The following is a 24,361-nucleotide window of genomic DNA, read 5'->3' on the forward strand; positions in this document are numbered from 1 at the left end:
TAGTTGGAGGGGTTCAGGGGCAGGGGAGAAGTCCGGCAGGCCCCCTGCTCGGGCCACTCTCAAGGGCCCCACTTTCTACATCAGGACCCCCCCCCAACACTCAACCTGGCCTCTACATTAGAACCCCCAACCCCTCTTCCTACCCGCCATCCCCGGACCTCACCACCCCTCACCGCCGTGAAACTCCCCGCACTTACCTAGTCCTGAACTCTGGGATTTAGAATCTAGGGATTGTTTATAGTCCCGGTCTTGCCACTGCTGTCACCGGAGTAAAGAACAGCAGTTCCATCTCCAGCTAATTAATGTTCCTTGGAGTGTTAAATGGCTATGGGTCAGCCTGTATCAGTGGGGATGCTTTCCCCACTGAATCCCCAGAGAGTGGGTGGGAAACCCCACCATCGAAAAATCCGGCCCTATAAATCTAAGGGCAGGATTTCACACCCCATCACCCAAAAAAATCAGCGGGGAGCACATCCCCACTGATGCCCTCCAGCCATTAGTTAGCTGGAGACGGAACTGTTGCCCCTCACTTGGGCGGGCCTGATCTGATTGGTCGGCAGCTCTAAAGTCCTAACAGTGCCAGTAGAAGTGGCCAAGACTAGGATTACAAGCAGGCCCAAAAATCAAATTGTCGGAGTTCAGGACCAGATAAGTGCAGGTGGTCTGATGATGGGGTGGGAAGATGAGACCCAGGGAGGTGGGGAGAGAAGGGTGGGGGCCTTGATGAAGAGGCTAAGGAGAGAGGGTATACCCAAGGGGTCATATCTTGTCACAGGGGCTTCCCCGCACCCCTGAATTCCTCTTGCCAGCCTCAGTTGAGGCAAGGCTCACCGTCTCCCAAAAATTACGGACAGGGTGGGAAGGCCATCCGGGAATTTTACAGGTCCCCCAGCCTGCGAATCCGCCGACGGACAGCTGTAAAATTCTGCACAATGATTTGTCAGAGTCACAAATGCCATCCTATGTGACTGTGACCATGGTAAACTAACTCTTCTTGTCATTCCTCGACTTGCCTTCAGCCTTTGGCATGTTGACCACATCATCCTCTTCAGCGAATCTCCACCATTATCCAGCTACGTGGGACTGTACTCACCTGGTTCCATTCTTATCTATCCAGATATAGCCAGAGAATCACCTGCAATGGCTTCTCTTCCCACTTCCATGCAGTTACCTCTGGTCCAAGTATCTATCCTTGACCCCCTCCTATTTATCATCTAGATGCTGCTCCTTGAAAATATCATTTGAAGGCACTGTATTGTTCACGTGTACAATAATGACACCTCAGTCTACCTCACTGCCACCTCTCTGGACCCTTCCACAGTCTCTAAATTGTCAAACTTTGACCTCCAATACTGGATCAGCAGATATTATCTACAACTAAATATTGGGAAGACAAAAGTAATTGTCTTTGGTTCCTGCCACAAACTCTGTTCCTTAGCTACTGACTTCCTTGGCAACTGTCTGAGGCTAAATCAAATTGTTTATAACCTGGGTGTTGTATTTGACCGTGATGAACTTATGACCACATATCTGCAATTTTGCTAAGATTGCTTATTTCCATTTCCATAACAATAAGTAGAATTTTACTGGCCTACACGAGACAGGAACAAGACAGGGAGGTGGGATTTCCCATGCCCACAGGCATCAGGCATGTTTGGCGACATGAGCGGACAATATGGTAAGAAGACCAAAAATTGGTTTCGCGACGTTGTGAAACCAGTTTGCAATTGTTCGCTCTGCCCATCAATGGCGGGCTGCATTTCCTGCCATCAGACATCTGGAACCTCATTGTGGTACATCTGCATGTCATTATAAGCCCAGCTCATCGGAATCATCCCTCCATGCATCCGTGCATGCCGATGTGTTTCTCAATAGCATATATAAGGCGTGCACTTGGCGGGCTGCACTTCAAGGGGAACTCAGAGGTGAGTGCACAGTAACATTATGCAGCGCTTGCCAGGGTCATCTATTGGACCCTGTGGTTGAGGTGACTTGGGGGGGTGGGGGGGAGCAAGGGCTGCACTGTGTTTGATGGTAGTGCATAAGCAGGTGTGGGAAGAGAGGTAGGGAAGTGGCCATGCATTAGGGAAACCTTGTATAAAGTAACCATTCCTCCACAGCTGAGACAATTCAGAGGCAGTCATATTGACATACTTGGAGTTGGGCCTCTAGCTTATATGCCCACTGAAGCAACGCAGAGGCATAAAGTTGCCACCAAAGACTCCTGAACTTTTCACCCCTTGGGCACAGACTGCAAACTAATGAGCATTATAGTAGACTGCAAAATGGTTGGACAACAGGCACATTGTACAATCTCCTTGCTAAAGCTGACCATGGAGCAGTCACTGGTGTAGGGGCTCACAGCCCCTTGCAATGTCATTATTAAGGTTTAGACCAATCTCCCCCATGGTTCAAGCCACCAGTGCAGCTTTGCAGTGCATGTTAGGAGAATGCTTGAACTGAGAGCACAGCATGCAGTCTAGTGGGTGAAGCTGCTGTCAATTGGCCAGGTGGAGTGGGCAGAGGTGGGTGGGGTTTCGGCAGCCATGAACTCTGACCATCCAGGTGGTGGCTAGCACTCTCTCTGGGATGCATTAAGGGGCCTTCAGACTTAACCAAGAGAGGTTCTTAGAACCAAGCTAACCCATGCATCTCTCTCTTTCATCCTGCAGAAGGAACATGGAGCCTGGTGACCTAGCTGTATGCCTCATGGTGTACAGCGAGCAGAGACGAAGGAGAAGAGAGTGACAGAAGTGCCTGGTTGGGCAGAGGGAGGAGCAGCACCTTCAGGAAGTAGGGGTGGCTGGGGCTCCCGCACACGCTGCTGAAGAGCCACAACGAGCCATCACTGTTCGGCACCTAGCTAGACCCTGGATCTATAGACGCCGCCTTTCAATCCAGCAGATTACCAAGAACCGTGTCACCGAAGAATGCACATGAGTAGGGAACTGGTCGGTCACATCTGCCAGCTGCTGCAGGATTTTGCACCACGGGGACATGGAGGTCATCCACATAGCTTTCGTGAATGTCTGACTCCTGTCTGGCTGAGGGCAGCTTGCTTGCGCTCTGTGATCAGGGTCATATCATGGAGTGCAGCCGGGAAACTTTAAATGCACCTGATCCTTTGTCCACCTTCAGCACCTGACCCCTTCAGGAGCACAGCGTAACCGGTCACAGATGCTGAAAAGATGGGAGGCCAGCCCCACCACCAAGGTGCTGAGAGCACACAGAGAGAAGGATGGAACTTTGTGATGCCTGCCCATGACATACTGGCAGTATTGAGGCACAGGCATCAGTAATGTGTCCAGGGAGTGTGAGGCTGGGCCATCACTTTGGTCTGAAGGCTGCACAAAGCACAGGGAAGAGGCCCTGGACTGATGTATTTGCCTTTATCATGTGTAGGAACCAAAGTTTCCTGAGTGATGTGAGCATTGCTCATCAGAACAAGGAGCCATACGCAGGGAGACATTCTCGGGAGTTTATTTACAATAGTGAACAGTATTTACAAGTGATTGACACCCGTGCCCAAGCTGTGCAACTATATCTTCTTTACTTTGCAGAGGGGGACAGGAGGGAGGAGGAGGACCTGGGCCTGGCCAAGTTGGCCACTAACAGGTTCAGGCAGCGGGCGATCGCAGGGTTGGTCCGGCCTGACTGTCTGCCCCTCTTCCACGGCCACATTTGTGGCCAGATGTCTCTGGAAGGGAGCACACGGTGTGTGCCATCACCATTGAGGCCTTCAGTGTTCAGTGGGCACCACGGTGATTGGGGTGTTTTATTGACCCCTTTCATCACATTTTGATTTAATGTTAGTAAGATTCCTTTAAAAGTTGTCTTTTGTTTTTGCAGTTCCCCTTTAAGGGGCTGCCTTTTAATTTGACCTTTGACTTGTTAATTTAGGTTATTTGCTTTTGACTCAAAAGAGTTGCATCTTACGGGCAATTGAGGGAGTCATCCGACCCAACTGTCTGCCAATCTTCCGTGGCTACGCTCGCAGCTCGGTGTCCCTGGAGAGGGAGCATACGGTGTCTGCTGACACCGTCAAGGCCTTCCGTGCTCAGTGGGCACTGCGAGGACTGGGGTGTTTTATTGACCCCTTAATCACATTTTGATTTAATGTTGGTAAGTTTCCTTTAAATTTTGTCTTTTGTTTTTGCAGTTTCCCTTTAAGGGGCTGCCTTTTGCTTTGTCCCTTGATTTTGTTAATTTTAGTTTAATTGATTTGTAACAAAAGAGTTACCTTCTTGCTGCTACGTCTTGGTGCTCCCCCAACATCCACAACAGAGGTGGAGGCCTGCTGACAGCTACACCCTGTTGTCTGTGATGACCTTGGTGGGCATCCTCTGGGGGGCCGAGACCTGCAGGGCCCCAGCCTGTTTTCAGGGTCCTGCTATGTGGCAGTGCCACCCTCCTCAGCCTGTGTAGCTGGAGCTGCTGGGGTCACAGGAAGAGGGGATTTGGATGGGCTGGACATTCCCAGAGTCACCTGGGTGGATGGCCCTGGGGTGGGCACCTGCTGGTTCTCCTCCCTATGGGTGCCTGAGGGCCCCTGGCTGACTCCCTTAGGAGAAGGGGAAGCTGGAGTGAGATCAAGCTACCTGACACCCCTCTTGCATACACACTGTTGGAGGTCAACTGTGGCGTCAGCGATGGAGTTCAACCCACGCAACAGTGCAGACGCCATCCTACTGTAAAACTAGGTTCCACCAAAGGTATGTGTCTCTGTGCTGGTGGAGGGTGTGGGTGAGCACTGTGACGGGTCTTCAATGAATGTGCCTTCAGATTCCTCTTCAGAGGTTTCTTTGGGGCTTGATTGGAGGCCCTGGGTCATAGACTTTGTCAGCTGTTTCCCAGATGTGCCTGCAAAGGCAAGGAGAGATAATAAGTACATGGCAGTGGCCTGTGAAACAGGACACATCACTCATAGCACAGTTGTCTGACTGATGTTGTACTGCAGGATCCTCACTTAGTAGAGCACCGCCAACCTCACCGTCAGCACAGGAACTTTCCAGATGCTCGCCGGCCAGCTGGATGGCTCCGTTTTCAAAGCCTGTGAGGACCTTGGTTTCAAGCATTCCTTCACCAGTCTGCAACCTCTCCCTTTTATTGTGTACAGCTTGTCCTGCATGAATACAGATGGAGAGAGTGTAAGCAGGATGCCTGGCAGGCCAGATTATAAGTATGCCTGGCATGTGTGGGTGTTGAGTGGTCCCATGGACGGGCTGAGGACAATGAAGGTGTATCTGAGGGAGTGAATGGTGATGTCCCTTGAACAGACAATGAGTGAGATCCCTGTGGATGCTTGATGGGTTTGTGAGTATGTGAGTTGAGAGTGATGAGAGTAACTTGCCCTCGCAGAACGGGGAGATCATTCATCTCTTTCTGCAGTGGGTGGCTGTCCTCTTTTGCAGGGTGTTGGCACTGACTATCATTGCCACCATCTCCCATGCTAGATTGGTGATGTTGCTGCCCTTTCTGCGGCCAGAGTGGGGGTAGAGGACATCACGGTGGACCTCCACTGTGTAAAAGGCGCTCGAGGCATTATTAAACCGAGGTCTGCAGTCTTCTTGCCTTTCGGGGCCGTGTCTTCTTTGCTGCAGTCCTTGTCTGGAAGCACTGTGTGTGTTCACATGGCTACACTTAAAATATGGCGCCTGGCGTGATGAAGTGGCGAGGTGATGGCATGGCAGGCAAATGAAAGCCCACCTAAATGGCGTGTTTTCCAGGAATGCATTATTAATGAGGCAGGATTGGGACGATAGGGCGTGAAAAGTCACCATTGCGGACGGCGGGTAAAACGAACACCCCCGTCCTTTTTCCCGTCCACTACCGCACTTAGTGCAAATCTGGGAGGATTCTGTCCAGGGGCTGACGAAACCACAGAGAACCGTATGGATTGGCTCCCTGACCATGTCCTGCCATCCAGGAATTTTACCGATGGTGGGAACAGGATCGGGCGGGTTGCCCACCCCAAGACAGCAGACAGACAATTTGCAGATTTGCCCTATTTATGGCCATTTTACCAGACTGTCAACATTTTGCTGATGGCAGTTCAACACCCACTGCTTGGGGATGCCAGCTGGCAGCTTGGGCAGACTTTTTTAAACAAAGGATAGACTGCAGCCCAAGCAATTTCCTTGAATGTGTTTCCCCTCAGTCAACAGAAATTTTTTGTCTTTTAATTTTCTTTGGCATATATACTGTAAGCTTCAGAACCCCTGTCTTCCTCAGCATTGACCACCACTGAGGCTCCTGAGCTGCCAGCCCCTGATTGGACCAGCAGCTCTTGGGGCCAGGTGACTCTCCTGAATAGGATGGCAATCCCAGGGGAGCTACTTAATTAGCTGCCATTCGTTAATTGAGGGGCAAGTCCTGCTGGCCACCCATGCATCCTGCTGACATGCATTTCCATCCGATGTCGGGACTTCGGCTGATTTGATAACATCCTGCCCATCACCCAACTCTGATCCTGCCTTAGCCCATCTAGTGTTGAAACCCCCATCCCATGCCTTTTTTACCTCTGGACCTGACAATTCCAAACTACTCTTGGCTGGACTCCCATCTTGCACCATCAGTTACTCGCACCAAGTCTTATTCACCCATCACTCCTAAACGCGCTGACCTATATTGCCTCCTGATTAAGCAATGTCTCAATTTTAAAATTCTCATCCTTGTTTTCAAGTTCCTCCTATCTCTAAAACCCATTTTTGACCACAATAGAAGAGTAAATTTGCAGGAAATTTACAGAAAGATACAAGAACTTGAGTTGTGATAATTGGGGACTTCTATTATCCTAATATAATTATACAGACTGAGAAAATAACAATGTAAAGGGCAAAGAAAAGAAGGAATTTGTGAAGTCTATCATGAGGACTTTCTTGATCAGGATGATTCTGACCCAACAAGGCAGAAAGCAATGCTGGATCTAGTTCTGGAAAATGAAATGGACAATTGGAGCATGTTTTAGTGAAAGAGCATTTGGGAAATACTTATCACAATATCATTTCGTTTAGAATAGTTATGAAAAAGGACAAGGAAAATTCAAGTGTGAAAATAAGCGACTGGAAGACTGTTAATTTTAGTTAGTTGGAAAGAAATTTGGGCCAGAAGAATTGGAATTGAAGATTGTCAGGTAAAAGACTAAAATAAGTAATGGAAGGTGTTCCAAGCAGAGACATTATGGGTATAGACTTTACTCCTTTCCAAGGTGGCAAGAAAGGCCATCCAAAGTTAGAGCTCCCTGGATGAATAAAGATGTAAATAGTCACTTGAAAGTACTGAACTTGAGTATTACTGAAAAATGAGACATGCTGTCAAAGGTTTTCATCTTGCACTTGTAAGGACAGATGCAAGAATGCCAAATGTTCAAAGGGAGCAACAGTCAATACTGCATGAGAAACAGGTGCTGATTCGTTGGCAAGTTGGCACTGGCCAAGGCATTGTCTTGGAGAATCTACCAAGGAACTATTGCTCCCCATGCTTTTGTTTAATTAAAAAAGGCGCAATGCCTGGACATGTTCCTTTTGCCTCCAGAGGATAGGTCCCTGCATATGAATATATGTAACTTCTAGCAAGCATAAGTGAGCCAAGTTGCAAGCCTGACTGATAATCTTAAATTGATAGTGTAATTCTTGGAACACTCAGGATTGTCCAGCAAGGCTATTCAATCGCCAAATCACATCTAATGTTAGATATTCTGAGATTTACAAGCACGGATTGGTTGAGTATGCTCAGTACTCTGCCTATTGTAAACAGCCAAAGGGACATGCTGTTTGATGCAATCTGCTAGTCGTTGGGATGTACAACCCACATACCTGGCATTGCACTGGCACTGAAATTCATGTACCACATTACTCGTTTGGCAGTAGTATTCTGTTAGTGGAAAATATCGCTGCTGTTGCTACAGCATAGTAGCAGTGTGAAGCAGTTAGCTTTGCCTGTTCCTCAAATTAAACCAAAACGTGGGGACAATAGTTCTCTGGTGCATTCTCCAAGGCAATGCCTCAACCAGAGTTGACTTACCAACCAATCAGCACCTTTTTCTCGTAGTTTCTTTGAAATTTGGCAATTCTTGTGTCCCTTACTGTCATGCCAGTGGACTGAAAGGCTTTCACAACCAGTGATATTGACAGCAATGTCAGCATTGGGCCTTGCTCCTTCAAACGTCATGATTCACTGGCTCTGTTCACTGGAAAGGTCAGCAGCTAACCCTTCATTGGTTTGCTCTAGGAAGTGATAGTCACCACAACAGCATAGGTGCTGCATCAAGACTTGATGCAGTGGTCACCGCCTTTGAGAAGTTTTTTGCAGACACTGAGTTGTGTGCATGGTTGGAGATTGCATCATGGCTACAGGTCTAGTTTTGGCACTACCAATCATTGGTAGTGCTAACACTAGACCTGTAGCCATGATGCTCTCTCCAACCATGCTGTGGGACTGGTGCACCATCCTTGGCCTGTACAGCTGGAGGTGATGGGGTCATAGGCAAGAGGGGATTAGGATCTGCTGGACTCTCCTAGAGTCACCTGGGTGGATGGCCCCAGGCTGTCCATCTGCTGGTCCTCCTTCCTGTGGATGCTCAAGTGCCCTGCTTGACTCCCTGAGAAGAAGGAGTGCCTGGAGGGAAGTCAAGGTGCCCCACCCCCCTCACCTAGTCACTGATGGATCTCACCAATGCCTATAGCGATGGCGTGCAGGTTCGAGCACAATTCCAGTAGGATCTGCTGAACAGAGGTCTCCAAGTTGGTCGCCTCCCTTCCCATGGAAACCTTAAGACACTCACATGTCGAGTCATGACATCAGCCAGATGGACATACTCCTCCATCCTTCACTCTAGTCTGCTAACTGCGTCTCGTAACTCTACCTGTTTTGAATTCTGCCCCATTTTCTGACCTACCACCAATCTTTGCAGAATTGTACACTTTTTCTTTCAATTTGATACACTTTTTAATTCCTTTAGTTAGTCATGGATGATGCATCCTTCTCCTAGAGTCTTTCTTTCTCACTGGAATGTATCTTTGCTTAGTGTCTCCATAAATGTCTGCCACTCATCTCTACTGTTGTGCACTTTAACATGATTTCCCAGTTCACTTTAGCCAGCTCTGTCTTCATACCCTTGTAATTGCCTTTATTTAAGTTTAAAACACTAGTTTTGGACCCACTTGGCATTTGATAAGGTGTCACGTCAAAGATTATTGCAGAAAATAAAAATTCATGGTATAGGGGAGTAACATATTAGCATGGATAGAAGATTGGCTAGCTAACAGGAAAACAGAAAGTAGGCATAAATGGGTCATTTTCTGGTTGGCAGGATGTTACAAATGGTGTGCACAAGGAACAGTGCTGGGGTCTCAACTTTTTACAATTCATATAAATGTCTTGGATGAAGGGACAAAAGGTATTGTTGCTGAATTTTCTGATGAGACAAAGATAGGTAGGGAAATAGTTGTGAAGAGGACTTAAGGAGACGACAAAGAGTTAGGTTAAGTGAGTGGACAAAGATCTGGCAAATGGAGTATAATGGGGGAAAATGTGAAATTGTTTATTTTGGCAGGAAGAATAAAAAAGCATATTATCTTAAAGGATGAGAAATTGCAGAGCTCAGATGCAGAGGGTTCTGAGTGTCCTAATGCACGAATTGCAAAAGGTTAGTATGCAAGTACAGCAGAAAGCTAATAGAATGTTGTCATTTATTGCGAGGGGAGTTGAATACAAAAGCAGGGAGGTTATACTCCAGTTATACAGTGAGACCACGTCTAGAGTACTGTGTGCAATATTGAGTCCCTGCTTCTGCGGAACCAACGCCAATGGACAGGCCATTGCGTCTGGATGCCTGAAAACCGCCTCCCTCAGCAGGTTCTCTTCTCGCAGCTCTCTGTTGGCCAATGCTCAAAAGGCCACCAAAAGAAAAGGTACGAGGATACGCTCAAGGTCGCCCTAAAGCATGGAGGCATTAACACCACTGACAGGGAGGAGAATGCTGCCGATTGGCATGGCACCACCTCATCCATCAAGGCGCAAGCCACTTTGAGGCTCAGTGACTCGACAGCAAGGCAGAACAGCAACCCCAGAGGAAGGAGAAGGAAGCCAAATCAAGACTGCAATTTCCACTCCCCTGTGCAACAACATGCCCCCACTGCGGAAAAAGATGTGGATCCAGAATTGGGCTCCTCAGTCATCTGAAGTCTCACCAAGTCTGACGGACATATTCCTCAATTTCAATTTACTAGACTAATACCTGAAATGGGTAGGTTGCCTTATGAGGAAGGGCTAGACAGACTAGGCTTGTATCCACTGGTGTTTAGAAGAGTAAGAGGTGACTTGATTGAAACATATAAGATCCTGAGGGATCTTGACAAGGTGGATGTGGAGAGGCTGCTTCCTGTTGTGGGAGAATCTGGAACTAGGGATCAGTGTTTAAAAATAAGGGGTCACCCATTTAAGACAGAAATGAGGAGAAAGTTTTTCTGTGAGGGTCATGAATCTTTGGAATTCTGCTTCCACCACCTTTTGAGGAAGCATGTCTTTGAATATTTTTATGGCAAAGGTAGATAAATTCTTGTTGAGCAAGGGGGTGAACAGTTATTGGGGGGTAGGCAGGAGTGTGGAGTTGAGGTTACCATCAGATCAACCATGATCTTATTGAATGGGGAACAGGCTCAAGGGGCCAAGTGGGTTATTCCTGCTCCTAATTTGTATGTTCTTATGTTTGCACTCTTCTTTCCCTCAAACTGAATGTGAAATTCAAATATGTTATGATCACTGTTACCTAAAGGCCCCTTCACTATGAGGTCATTAATTAATCCTGCCTGTCAGGTGCAGTGAGAGTGACTGCCCTTGACATCAAGGCAGCATTTGACCGAGTATGGCACCAAGGAGCCCTAGCAAAATTGGAGTCAACGGGAATCAGGGGGAAACTCTCCACTGGTTGGGGTCATACCTAGCACAAAGGAAGATGGTTGTGGTTGTTGGAGGTCAGTGATTTCAGCTCCAGGACATCACCGCAGGAGTTCCTCAGGTTAGTGTCCTCGGCCCAACCATCTTCAGCTGCTTCACCAAAGACCTCCTTTCCATCATAAGGTCAGAAATGGGTATGTTCGCTGATTGCACAATGTTCAGCACCATTCGTGACTCCTCAGATAATGACGCAGTCTATGTCCAAATGCAGCAAGACCTGGACAATATCAAGGCTTGGGCTGACAAGTGGCAAGTAACATTCGCGCCACACAAATGTCAGGCAATGACCACCTCCAACAAGAGAGAATCCATCCACCGCCCCTTGATGTTCACTGGCATTACCATCGCTGAATCCCCCACTATCAACATCCTGGGGGTTACCATTGACCAGAAACTGAACTAGAATAGCCATATAAATACTGTGGCTACAAGAGCAGGTTGGAGGCTAGGAATTGTGCAACGAGTAACCCACCTTCTGACTCCCCAAAGCCTGTCCACCATCTACAAGGCACAAGTCAGGAGTGTGATGGAATACTCGCCACTTGCCTGGATGAGTCCAGCTCCCACAACACTCAAGAAGCTTGAAACCGTCCAGGACAGAGCAGCCCACAAGATTGGCGCCACATCCACAAACATTCATTCCCTCCACCACCCGGCACAGTAGCAGCAGTGTGTACCATGTACAAGATGCACTGCAGGAATTCACCAAGGTTCCTTCGACAGCACCTTCCAAACCCACGAGCACTACCATCTAGAAAGACAAGGGCAGCAGATAGATGGGAACACCACCACCTGGAAGTTCCCCTTCAAGTCACTCACCATCCTGACTTAGAAATATATTGCTGTTCCTTCACTGTCGCTGGGTCAAAATCCTGGAACTCCCTTCCTAACAGCACTGTGGGTATACCTACATCACATGGACTGCAGCAGTTCAAGAAGGCAGCTCACCACCACCTTCTCAAGGGAAACTAGGGACCGGCAATAAATGCTGGCCCAGCCAGCAAAGCCCACATTTCATGAATGAATTTTTTTAATTACACACTACCAGGTCTAGAATAGCCTGCTCTCTGTTTGATTCTAGAATGTGCTGCTTTAAGGAGTTGTCCCGAAAACACTTTATGAACTTCCAGACTACCTTTGCCAATCTGATTCATCCAATCTATATTTAGATTAAAATCACCCATGAATATTACCAGTTATGGAAGGCCTGGTGATTGGTTCAACGTAATTGGCTAAAGAACCAGACACAGCATGAGGAAAAAAAGAGTTGCATAACAAGTTGTTATGATCTGTAATGCACAGGAATGAAAGCTGCCAGGCTGGACGCTTGACTTGGGCCTCTCCTGCTGCTGGCTAAATCCCCTTAATTGGCCACTTAAGGGCCTCAATTGACCCTTGAGCTGGTGGGCTGCTGGACACCCTTCTGGGTGGCTGGTAAAATCGCAGCAGCAGCAGACAGGGAGATTGTGGGCCCAAGACATTTTACATTCTCCCCATCTGTAAACTCGCCATTAATTACCATAAAATGTCATGGATGCCATGCCTGCGACCTAGCCATATGCCCCTGTTTCTCACCCCCACACCAATGGAGTTACAAAAGTCTTATATCTACAGATTTTCCAAGACTGGCCAGCTCTATGTTGATTGACCTGATCACCCCTCTCTCACTCTCAATTGCAGTACCAAAATTCAAAAATTACTGTATTTTATACAGTTAAAATAAGCATGTGCTAAGTTGGAGGTGGATCTCACTTTTCGATGTTCTCAGTAGAACTCGGTTCAGATTGACTAAGTGGGCAATTGTCCAGAAATGAAGCCCGAGTGCTTCGGTTGTTGGCCTGTAATCAGTTGTGCCTATCAAGTCTCAGGGACACTGACTGACATATATCTATTTTTCCAGACTCTCGAGGCCTGTTTTGAAGCCTTTTTAATAACCCTTTGTTGTCTTTTCCCAAAATGACTGTCTGAGAAGAAATTACTTCTCATAGTTCAGCAGTTTTGAGAAAAACAAGTTGGGCACCTATCAGTCCTGCTCCCAATGTCACAAAGCACGATGAACTATGTTGGTCAAGCTTTAGCATTTCGTAGATATACGTATACACCCTTATGGTTGGATACCCAAGTCTTAATCATAAGCCACGTTTCTTCTTTTGACAGATTCCATAGCCTACACTACTGCCCCTGCAGCCTTTAGCAAGGCCTTCATGGCCTCCAAAACCTGAAGACATTAATCAAGAGTATCTGAGTAACTACAGCAGGGTAATAATCAGCTCTGCTGAAGCACCACAGAGGTATTTGGGTGTTTAACACACAGTTAGGATCACATTTCAGTTTCATGTTTGTGCACCATAAAATTTATTTTGATGCTGCATTGTCAGTCTTGCCCATTTTTGATTGACCCCTGCCGAGTTGTTTTCTGCCTCCTGAAGAATTCTTTGACTAGTGGGTGTCTGTGAAAGGCATGAATTGTTGATTGTGGCACTACTTTTTGCTGGGGCCTGGAGGAACCCAATGGATTCATAATATGTATGCTGGGTAGCTACATTGCCTCAGTTGAAGTGAAGTGTGCCTGCATCAGGCTGTCCTGGGCATTCCTGGAAGCTATATGTGCAGCTGCTGGTACCCTCGCCACATCACACTCGCCCTCCTCTCTTCCTTCAAACAGGAAGAGTACTTAACACCTTCTTTCTCCTGGAGCTTCAGTCCTCACCACTGTGCAATGTTGAGCAAGGCACAGAAGACCACTATCATTCTGGACTTGCTGGTGCAGACTGATGGATGCCCCCAGATCTGTCCAGGCACTGTACATGCATCTTCAGCATCCCAACTGCTTGCTCTATTACTAGTCTGGTGATCAGGTTGTACCCTTCTTTGGGGTCACTGTTTGACATCCTTTCCCTCACAGGTATCATTACCCATGTCTTCAGAGGGTAGCCCTTTTTGCCAAGATGCCAAATGCTTAACTCTTCTTTGAGGTGTAAATATCTCAGAGTAGCTTGATTGGCATTGAAAGCATCATGGCAGCTCCCTGGAAAGCTTACACAGACAAGCATTATGATCTTTTTGTGGTTACAGATGAACTGAACATTGATGCAGTGGAATCCCGTATAGTTGATGAAGACTACAGAGAGATCTGGGGACACCATGATTTCCATATGTGCATAGTTTATGACTCCCTTTACCTACAGGACCAGCCGGGGTGATAGAACCAAGTGCACACTCACTCTAACTGGATTCATCAGTTGAGAAGTATGTATACATGCCAGCCCTGGCAATATGGCTTAGTCACCTGTAGAATGCATTTATTGGCAGCAGGTTGCACAATCCTGCAAATATCATCTGCTGATCCCTGGAAGAAGCCTGAGTCAAAGAAATTAAAGACTCTGGTGATTCTGACAGCCACTGGCAATGCATGCCCACCTGGTCCACTTGGCAGGAGGTCTTTTCCAGGAGGTTGCAAATTTCAGCAGCCATCTGATGGGGAACTCTTAACCTCCTAAGGCACTGGTACTCAGTCATGTACAAGAGCTTTTCCTCTGTGTGTAAACCCTGTATTGGAAGTATCACCTCTTGCTTGTTGGAGCTCTCTATTCATCTCCTATCACATGTGGCATGGCGAATTGTTGAGAAGACTGCTGCTGCTCCTGCTCCTGCAATTGTTGGTGTTGCTGCTCATCTTGTTCCACATCTAAAATCCAAGGTAGAGCAGCATAAGTGCCTCCAATGCTAATCTGAAGATTGACAACTGGGAGATGTAGATCAAAGGCAATAAACTCCAATGTGGTAGAAATGACCTGGAAACTACAGCAGTGGAACTAAAGCAGTGAAGAATGAGTCCTGTGAGCAAAAATCTTTAACTTATGAAAGGAAGCAGGTGCGAAATTTCAGTATTTGAAGCCTTTTTGCCTGCCAATCACTTAGCCCTCTCAATATCCACTGTTCTCCCACCTTGTTTTCCCTTGCGACTTCCAGGAAGTCTAGGAAACCCATGCACCAATGTATCCACTATCTTTCAACACTTTGGGATGTCGATCATCTGAGCGAAGAAATTATTCCTCATCTCAGTCCTAAATGGCCTACCTTTTATTCTGAGACTGTGTCCCCTGGCTGAAGACCTCTTCCCACCTGCCACCACTGCCCCACAAGTCAGGAGAAACATCCTTCCTGCATCTACACTGTTGAGCCCTGTAGAAATTTGTATGCTTCAATGAGATCACCTCTCATTCTTCTAATATAAGCCTAGACTGCTCAATCTTTCCTCATAGGACAATCCCACTCAGCTTTCAGTGACTTGAGTATTGCTGAAAAAAGACATTTTGTCAAAGCTTTTCATCTTGCACTCATCAGGACAATCCCAAGAATACCAATGTCAGAGGAAGCAACCACTTTGTACTGTATGAGAAGAGAGTGCTGATTCGTTGGCAAGTGGACTCTGATTGGTCAAGGCATTGCCCTGAGGAATGAACCAGCAAATGGCTGTCACTAATTTTGTTTGGCTGAAACAAGTGCAACGTATGTACATGTTTTTTCTGTCTGCAAGGAACAGGGCCCTGTGTACTATATGTAGCTTCCAGTACATGCAAATGTGCCACACTACGAGCCCAACTGACAATCTTAAATTGGTTGTCAGCATAATTCTTAGCATACGGAGGATTATTTAGCAAATGTTGTTCAACCGTGGAATCACATCTAATTGAACACTTTTGAGTTTTGTAAGTATGGGCTGGTCTTACGGTCTGTACCTTGCCTGTTGTGAACAGCGGAAGGGACATGCAGTTTGATACAATCCGCCAGTCCTTGGGACATACAGCCTACAAACCTAGCATCACACTGACACTGAAATTCATAAATTACATTACTCATTTGTGAGATAGGCAGAATGTCTTTTTGGCTTAACGGCAGCATCCTGTTAGTGGCTAACACCACTTGTGTTGCTACTGCATACACTGCATAGTAGCAGCATGAAACAAGTAGCTCCATCTGTTGCTCAAATTTTTGAGATACCTTGCCCTTCCAGGGTAATCTGAGGTAGACTGGGCACTTCTCAGGGCCGAAAGTGATGGCCTTAGGGATGTCTTTGATGCGCAGTATTTCAGCACCAAGCTTGCATGATGAACAAATGGCTTGGGCCATATTTACGAGGTTGCTGATCAGGCCAATCTTATCATGAGTGGAACTGCAAAAATCCCTATGTGTATGTTGACCAGTGAAGGTAGGCTTGTGCTAGAGAACCCCTTGGCAGATTTCTGGACATGGTACGTCAAGAAAAGGGAATTCATTTGACTGCTCCATTTCAAAGGTGAATTTGTGTGCAGGATGGAGCCCATTAATACATGCAAGAAAATTATTACATGGTGCTAATATATAGCAAATGTAAATAAATATAGCAAACATATCATCCACATATCGGAAATATGCAAGTAGTGAGAGGTTTAGGTGTCATTCCATTGAAGACACATTTCTCATGGAACCTAACAAAGATGTTTGCAAGAGCTGGGCCTAGAAGGCAACACCATCTATCTGGGCATACATGGTGTCATTTAAAGCTGAACTCAACTGCGTAAGTTGCCAAGTTCATAAGTTCAATGAATATTGATTAATGTAATGGTGGTGGATCTAGATTGCCATGATATAATGCTGCAGCACAAATATCTATGGTTTCCTTAAGTGGAACATTGGTGAATAAGCTAGCAATGTCAAATGAGCACATGGACATAGCATTGCTATCAATATACAAGTCCCTTATGGTCTTCACAAATGTGAAGGAGTCCTTCACCGTGTATGTGGAAAACTTGGTTAAAACTGATTGTAACAATTAGCCCAACCATATGGCCAGTTCATGCTGTATAGAACTGGTCATAGATAAGATAGGGCATAAAGGAGCATCACTTTTGTGTGTCTTCAGTGGACTCAGCAAGCCATGAGGATGAACCCTGTCATATATATCATGTGGGAGCTCATCATTCATATATATATATATATATATATATATATAGTCTTCCTTTGCTGAATTCTAAAATGCTCCCAATCCTCAGGCTTATTACTTTTTTTTGGCAATTTTATAAGCCCCTTCCTTTGATCTAATACAATCTTTAACTTCTCTTGTTCACCATGGTTGGATCAACTATCCTGCTGGGTTTTTGTGCCTCAAAGGAATTTATTGTAAACCATTTATTAATTCTTTAAATGTCTATTGTCTGTCTACCGTCATACCTTTTTAATAAAGTTTCCCAAACTACCACAGTCAAATTGCCCCTCATACTTTCATAGTTTCTTTGTTTAGACCCTAGTTTCAGATTGCACTACATCACTTGCAAACTTAATGTAATAATCCATTATATTATGGTCACTCTCCCCTAGAGAGCTCCTTTACAATTTCACATAAAGTATTTGAAGCCTTTTTTGCCTGCCAATCACTTAGCCCTCTCAATATCCACTGTTCTCCCACCTTGTTTTCCCTTGCGACTTCCAGGAAGTCTAGGAAACCCATGCACATACAGTTAAAGTCAGAATCCCGGGTTAAAGCAGTGGGTAAGCAGCATTTCACATATTTAAATAACTGACCTTCTTGTTCCACGGGGGTTTCCCACATGCTGAAGATCACATTCAGCTGAAGATTTCTGGTCTTTGAACCTGCCATCCCCTTGCACACCCACTCACCTTGTTCCTTCTAGGACAGGGATAGTCATTCTAGTGGTAAATCAGAGAAAAGATTGCTAATTTCTGTTCTGGTACAAGTAGTGTAATTGCAGTGTTTGTACTGATAGCAATAGGAAAATTCAGCTTGAAATATTTACAACAGAGGGTCACTGATAATAGAGAGGCAGCAGTCAGCATATCATTTGAAAGAAAGACTTGGATTCATATCCACTTTGGATACTGTTGGGGGAATGGCCTCTCAGGGGAAAGCAGCAACAGCCAAATTCGTTGCACTGCGGTTGGCTCTGCTGTACAGGGGAGGAGTAAAAAGTGTGGGAATGCAATAGTTATAGGGGATTCAATTGTAAGGGGAATAGATAGACGTTTCTGTGGCCGCAAATGAGACTCCAGGATGGTATGTTGCCTTCCTGGTGCTAGGGTCAAGGATGTCTCAGAGCGGCTACAGAACATTCTGAAGGGGGAGGGTGAACAGCCAGTGATCGTGGTACATATTGGTACAAACGACATAGGTAAAAAAAAAAGGGATGAGGTCCCAAAAGCAGAATATAGGGAGTTAGGAAGTAAGTTGAAAAGTAGAACCTCAAAGGTAGTGATCTCAGGATTACTACCAGTGCCACATGCTAGTTAGAGTAGAAATAGGATACATCAGATGAATACGTGGCTGAAGAGATGGTGTGGGGGGGAGGGTTTCAGATTCCTGGGACATTGGGACCAATTCTGGGGGAGGTGGGACCAGTACAAACTGGACGGGTTACACCTGGGCAGGACCAGGACTGATGTCCTCGGGGGAATATTTGCTAGAGTGGTTGGGGAGGGTTTAAACTAAAATAGCAAGGGGATGGGAACCTATGCAAGGAATCAGAGGAAGAGGAATCAAGGACAAGAACAAAAGACAGAAAGGGGAATAAGAAAGATGATAGGCAGAGAAATCAAGGGCAAGAATCAGTGAAAAATAGTGGGAATGGGACAAGTAACATTAAAAGGACAAGCTTTGTGCCTTAACGCAAGGAGCATTCACAATAAAGTGAATGAACCGCATAAATAGATGTAAACAGGTATGATATAGTCAGGATTACGGAAACATGGCTGCAGGGTGACCAAGGATGGGAACTGAACATCCAGGGGTATTCAGTATTTAGGAAGGACATACAAAAAGGAAAAGGTGGTGGAGTTGCATTGCTGGTTAATGAGGAAATTAACGCAATAGTGAGGAAAGATATTAGCTCCAACAATGTGGAATCTGTATGGGTAGAGCTGAGAAACACCAAGGAGCAAAAAAACATTAGTGGGGGTTGTATATAGGCCCCCAAACTGTAGTGGTGATGTTGGGAATGGCATTAAACAGGAAATTAGAGATGAATGCAATAAAGGAACATCTGTAATTATGGGTGACTTTAAACTGCATATAGATTGGACAAATCAAATTAATAACAATACCTTAGAGGAGGAATTGCTGGAGTGTACGTGGGATGGTTTTCTGGACCAATACGGTGAGGAACCAACTAGCGAACAGGCCATCCTAGACTAGGTATTGTATAATGAGAAAGGAATAATTGGCAATCTAGTTGTGTGAGGCCCCTTGGGGATGAGTGACTATAATATGATAGAATTCTTCATCAAGATGGAGAGTGACATAGTTGATTCTGAGACTAGGGTCCTGAATCTTAATAAAGGAAATTATGATGGTATGAAATGCGAGTGGGCAATGATGGATTGGCAAACGTTCAAAGAGCGCATGGGTGAACTGCAACAATTGTTTCTTCCTGCCTGGTGCAAAAGTAAAACAGGAAAGGTGGCCTGGTTTACAAGGGAAATTAGAGATATTATTAGATCCAAGGAAGAGGCATACAAATTGGCCAGAAAAAACAACAGAGCTGAGGATTGGGAGCACTTTAGAATTCAGCAAAGGAGGACCAAGGGATTGATTAAGAAGGGGAAAATAGAGTTTGAGAATAAGCTCGCAGGGAACATAAAAACTGACTTTAAAAGTTTCTATAGGTATGTGAAGAGAAAAAGATTGGTGAAGACAAATGTATATCCCTTACACTCAGAAACGGGAATTTATAATGGGGAATAAAGAAATGGCTGATCAACTAAATACATACTTTGGTTCTGTCTTCACAAAGGAGGACACAAATAACATACCAGAAATGTTTGGGAATGCAGGGTTTAGTGAGAGGGAGGAACTGAAAGAAATCAGTATTAGTAGGGCAATGGTGTTGGAGAAATTGATGGGATTGAAGGCCGATAAATGCCCAGGGCCTGATAATCTACATCCCAAAGTACTTAAGGAAGTGGCCCTAGAAATAGTGGATGCATTGGTGGTCATCTGAGATTCTATGGACTCTGGAACAGTTCCTACAGATTGGAGGGTAGCTAATGTAACCCCACTATTTAAAAAGGAAGGTAGAGAGAAAACAGGGGATTATAGACCAGTCAGCCTGACATCAGTAGTGGGGAAAATTCTAGAGTCCATTATAAAAGATTTAATAGCTGAGCACTTGGAAAACAATGGCAGAATCGGACAGAGTCAGCATGGATTTACAGAAGGGAAATCATGCTTGACAAATCTTCTGGAATTTTTCGAGGATGTAATTAGTAGAGTTGAGAGGGAGCCAGTGGATGTGGTTTATTTGGACTTTCAGAAGGCTTTCGACAAAGTCCCAAATAAGAGATTAGCGTATAAAATTAAAGTGCATGAGATTGGGGGTAGTGTATTGAGATGGATAGAAAACTGGTTGGCAGACAGGAAACAAAGAGTAGGAATAAACGGGTCTATTTCCGAATGGCAGGCGATGACTATTGGGGTACCGCAGGGATCGGTGCTGGGACCCCAGCTATTCACAATATATATTAATGATTTAGATGAGGGAACTAAATGTAATATCACCAGATTTGCAGATGACACAAAGCTGGGTGGGAGGGTGAGCTGCGAAGAGGATGCAGAGATGCTTCAGTATGATTTGAACAAGCTGAGTGGGCAAATGCATGGCAGATGCAGTATAATGTGGATAAATGTGAGGTTATCCACTTTGATAGCAAAAACAGGAATGCAGGTTATTATCTGAATGGCTATAAATTGAGAGAGGGGAATGTGCAATGAGACCTGGGTGTCCTCATACACCAGTCACTGAAGGTAAGCATGCAGGTGCAGCAGGCGGTAAAAAAGGCAAATGGTATGTTGGCCTTCATAGCGAGAGGATTCAAGTACAGGAGCAGGGATGTCTTGCTGCAATTATACAGGGCCTTGGTGAGACCAGACTTGGAATATTGTGTGCAGTTTTGGTCCCCTTATCTGAGGCAGGATCTTCTCACTATAGAGGGAGTGCAGCGAAGGTTTACCAGACTGATTTCTGGGATGGCAGGACTGACATATGAGGAGAGATTGAGTCGGTTAGGATTATATTTGTTGGAGTTCAGAAGAATGAAGGGGATCTCATAGAAACCTATAAAATTCTAACAGGATAGATGCAGGAAGGATGTTCCCGATGGTGAGGGAGTGCAGAACCAGGGGTCACAGTCTGAGGATATGGGTAGACCATTTAGGATTGAGATGAGGAGAAATTTCTTCACTCAGAGAGTGGTGAGCCAGTGGAATTCGCTACCACGGAAAGTAGTTGAGGCCAAAACATTGTTTGTTTTCAAGGAGTTAGATATAGCTCCTGGGGCGAAGGGGATCAAGGGATATGGGGAGAAAGCAGGAGCAGGCTATTGAGTTGGATGATCAGCCATGATCATAATGAATGGCGGAGCAGGCTCGAAGGGCTGAATGGCCTACTTCTGCTCCTATTTTCTATGTTTCTATATACCGCATTTCATGACCTCAAGTTGTTCCAAATTGTGTTGTAGCCAATTGAATACTTTTGAAGTGTTATCAGTGATGTAATGTAGGAACTCTTAAACTCAAATACTCCTCTCCCACACAACCATTCCATCACCTTTATTTCTGATTAGTATAAAATCTTGTGTAGTTTGTTGGAGTTTTGATATATTTATTTTCTTCCAAGCACAAACTTATTTTTGAATGTAAGGGGGAATTCCTGGTATTTAATGCGTGCAAATCAATCATGGAACTGAATAGAAAGAGTGCAATGAATTAAAATTAAGTACTATAAATGTAAGCTAAAAATATTGTTATTTTAAAACCTGAGTTGCTATTGTTCATTAGTTCCATTCATCGTGCCATCAGAAATGTAAATTTACTATTGAGAAAAGTGAGGAACATTTGTTCCTGTACTATAGTTATATTTTCAGCCACTTTGTTAGATTGTAGGAAAAGACTTCGTCTGTTGCAACTCCGGATTATTGGGGTGTGAGTTCACATGTTTAATTCTCAGCCTGAGCCATAGCACTATGGGGACCTGTCAAACCGATATCAAGTGCTTTTTCATTGGAAAGGGAAAAGATAATTAGAAACTGTCATTCTGAAGTACTTGTGTGCACCTCCTTGAACCTAGCTTGAAATTGGCATTGGGAGGAGGCCACTTTGAAGCTTCCTGGTCTGGTTGACTCAGTATTAGAGTATCTGGCTCGCCTACATGCTGAAACTAGGGATAAGGTCATCCTATTTGTCACCAAGTTCACCTGTAACGGTTCAGTTAATTTAATGAAATCTGCATGGTTACACATTATTGCACATTATTCATTTTGTTTTTAATTATTTTTCAGATTTGGGAATTGGAGATTTTATTCCCTTGGATGTAAACCATCTAAACATTTGCAAACCTGGGAGCAGAGACTCCTTCCTTTACCAGCGGAGTCTGAAATTTATAAAAGATGCTCTGGCAAAAGAACTCAAAAGGTGAATCATGGTCTCACAAAGCAGCCATAGTTTCAACTTTAGTGAGCGAATCCTACTTTATAGACTACTTTATAGTAATGTGTTCCTCATGTAAACAAAACTTTGAAAAAGCTAGTGCTTAGTACATTTTAGGATATTAAAAATTGCATATAAGTGAAACAATGTATATACATTTATAATATTGTAGATCCACAGAAGACAATCTGCTAGTGCTTAAATAACTTTTAAAAGGATATAATTTTTTTTAATGATTATGATTGTTAAAAAAAAAGGTATGCTTCAAAATCTACATGTTTAATGGAACTGATGTTTTTTTTATTTATTTGCAATCTTTCTATTAATTTGACTTTGCTCTTTGGGTTTACAAGAAAGGCAACACTCCTGTTTTACAGTAATGTCAAAACTGGATTAACCAAATTTACACAATAACTTCCACTATTTTTCACTGTTCATGCCTTTTGTTGTGCCTAATGATGGGACATGGTACATCACAATTATTCAACAAATGGTACAAAGTTGAAGATGCTAACATCTTTATGGAAATATTTGCCAGGTGTGTATGTTGGGTTGTAAAACCAATCTTCCTGCATTTGGAATGATTTTATTCTGCCTAGTACTAGAGAAGGCAAAAAAGGTCCACTTGGTCATTGTCTTGAGCAAACATTTGAGCACAAGAAGCATTGCTGATGTTTTCGTTCTCTGTGGACAACACCTAGACAACATTTGCTTTCAAAACAAATATTAAAGAAATTTGAAAACTCAGTCACGTTTCTGATCCTTTAAAAGAGAAATACAAAGTGAGATGAAATGGAACTAATGTTATATTTGCAAGTTTGTGAGATGCAAGTATTTTCAACTTTCACAACCTCAGAATTCCCTGCAGTCTTTTATAACCAATTAAATACTTTGGAAGTGTAATCACTTTTGGAACATCAGAAATTGGGCATCTAATTTAGTTGGTGAGAAAGCAAAATACTAAAACGGTATCAGGGATTCATTTATCCTAGATTTTGGGAAGTTGCTACTGCTTTGTTGAATATAAAGAGCAGAGGACACTAGGTGATCAGGAGGTGGAATAAGGTCCAAAAAGAAATGCAAATCTTAGGGATTAAAGGTGCTGAAAGATGAAACAAAACAGTTTATAGTAATGTAAGTACCATTGGAGAGAAGCTTTTGAAATAGAAGTGGATATCATCAGTGGAAATATTGACAGTGGCATCATAGATGTGAGTGAAAGACAAGGGTGAGGTGCAGCTAGGGAGTAGGAATTTTTTTTTTACAAAGACGGTCTCTGCAGCTAGGTGGAGAACTGACTTTGTTAATTAAAAATTATATAATACATATTGGCAAATAAGGGTGGGTGTCAAAGTAGATGGGAAGATAGCAAACGTATCGATAATAAGGGTAAAACTCCAGATCAATTCTACACTAAATCCTGTTTGGAAACAAGACTCAGTGCCCATGACTAAACAGAAGTTAGCAAATTTTCTCTTGGATGCCATCCTGTCAAGAAGTAACACACCTCAAGAAAATTAAAAGCTTTAAGAATACCCCTTAAAGCCTATGTTAAGCTGTATGACCAGACATACAACTAGTAAGATTATAAATGATAAAGAGTACCTACTCAATAGAGTGTCTTGTAAACAGAATGGTAACAGGAATTTTGTGAAAGTGTTAAAGAGTGGGTAAATAGTGTGCTTTTATTTAGCTGAAATTTAATTTCCGTTTCTTAATTAAATGTTTTATTTTAAAACATGCAAAACTTTATTTAGTGGGTACTGGAGGGTCTTGGAGTAAACAAAATATTGGGCTATATCTTCCAATGCCAACAGCAGCAAATGTTAAGACATTTACCACTGTTCTGCATTGGGACTCTTTGGAGGTCTTGCCCCATGCACATGTGTGGTATTTGCCCTGGAAGTTTAAACTTCCAGTGGGTAGTTG

At 44.4% G+C, this 24,361-nt stretch overlaps 1 protein-coding gene across 7 annotated transcripts in view; it reads left to right on the forward strand.

The window, feature by feature from the left end:
* serac1 (serine active site containing 1) overlaps positions 1-24,361 on the forward strand; it is a 435,627-nt gene that overhangs the window by 394,549 nt on the left and 16,717 nt on the right. For 6 of the 7 annotated variants that reach the window (XM_041182871.1, XM_041182869.1, XM_041182872.1 and 3 more), the window contains one exon: positions 22,285-22,417. In XM_041182871.1, coding sequence (XP_041038805.1) covers positions 22,285-22,417 — 133 coding nt within the window. Of the gene's footprint in view, positions 1-22,284; positions 23,180-24,361 lie in introns of those variants that run through there. The other variant, XR_005942391.1, reaches the window with a different exon arrangement.

The sequence above is a fragment of the Carcharodon carcharias genome, chromosome 2 (assembly GCF_017639515.1).
Source record: "Carcharodon carcharias isolate sCarCar2 chromosome 2, sCarCar2.pri, whole genome shotgun sequence".
NCBI lineage: Eukaryota > Metazoa > Chordata > Chondrichthyes > Lamniformes > Lamnidae > Carcharodon > Carcharodon carcharias.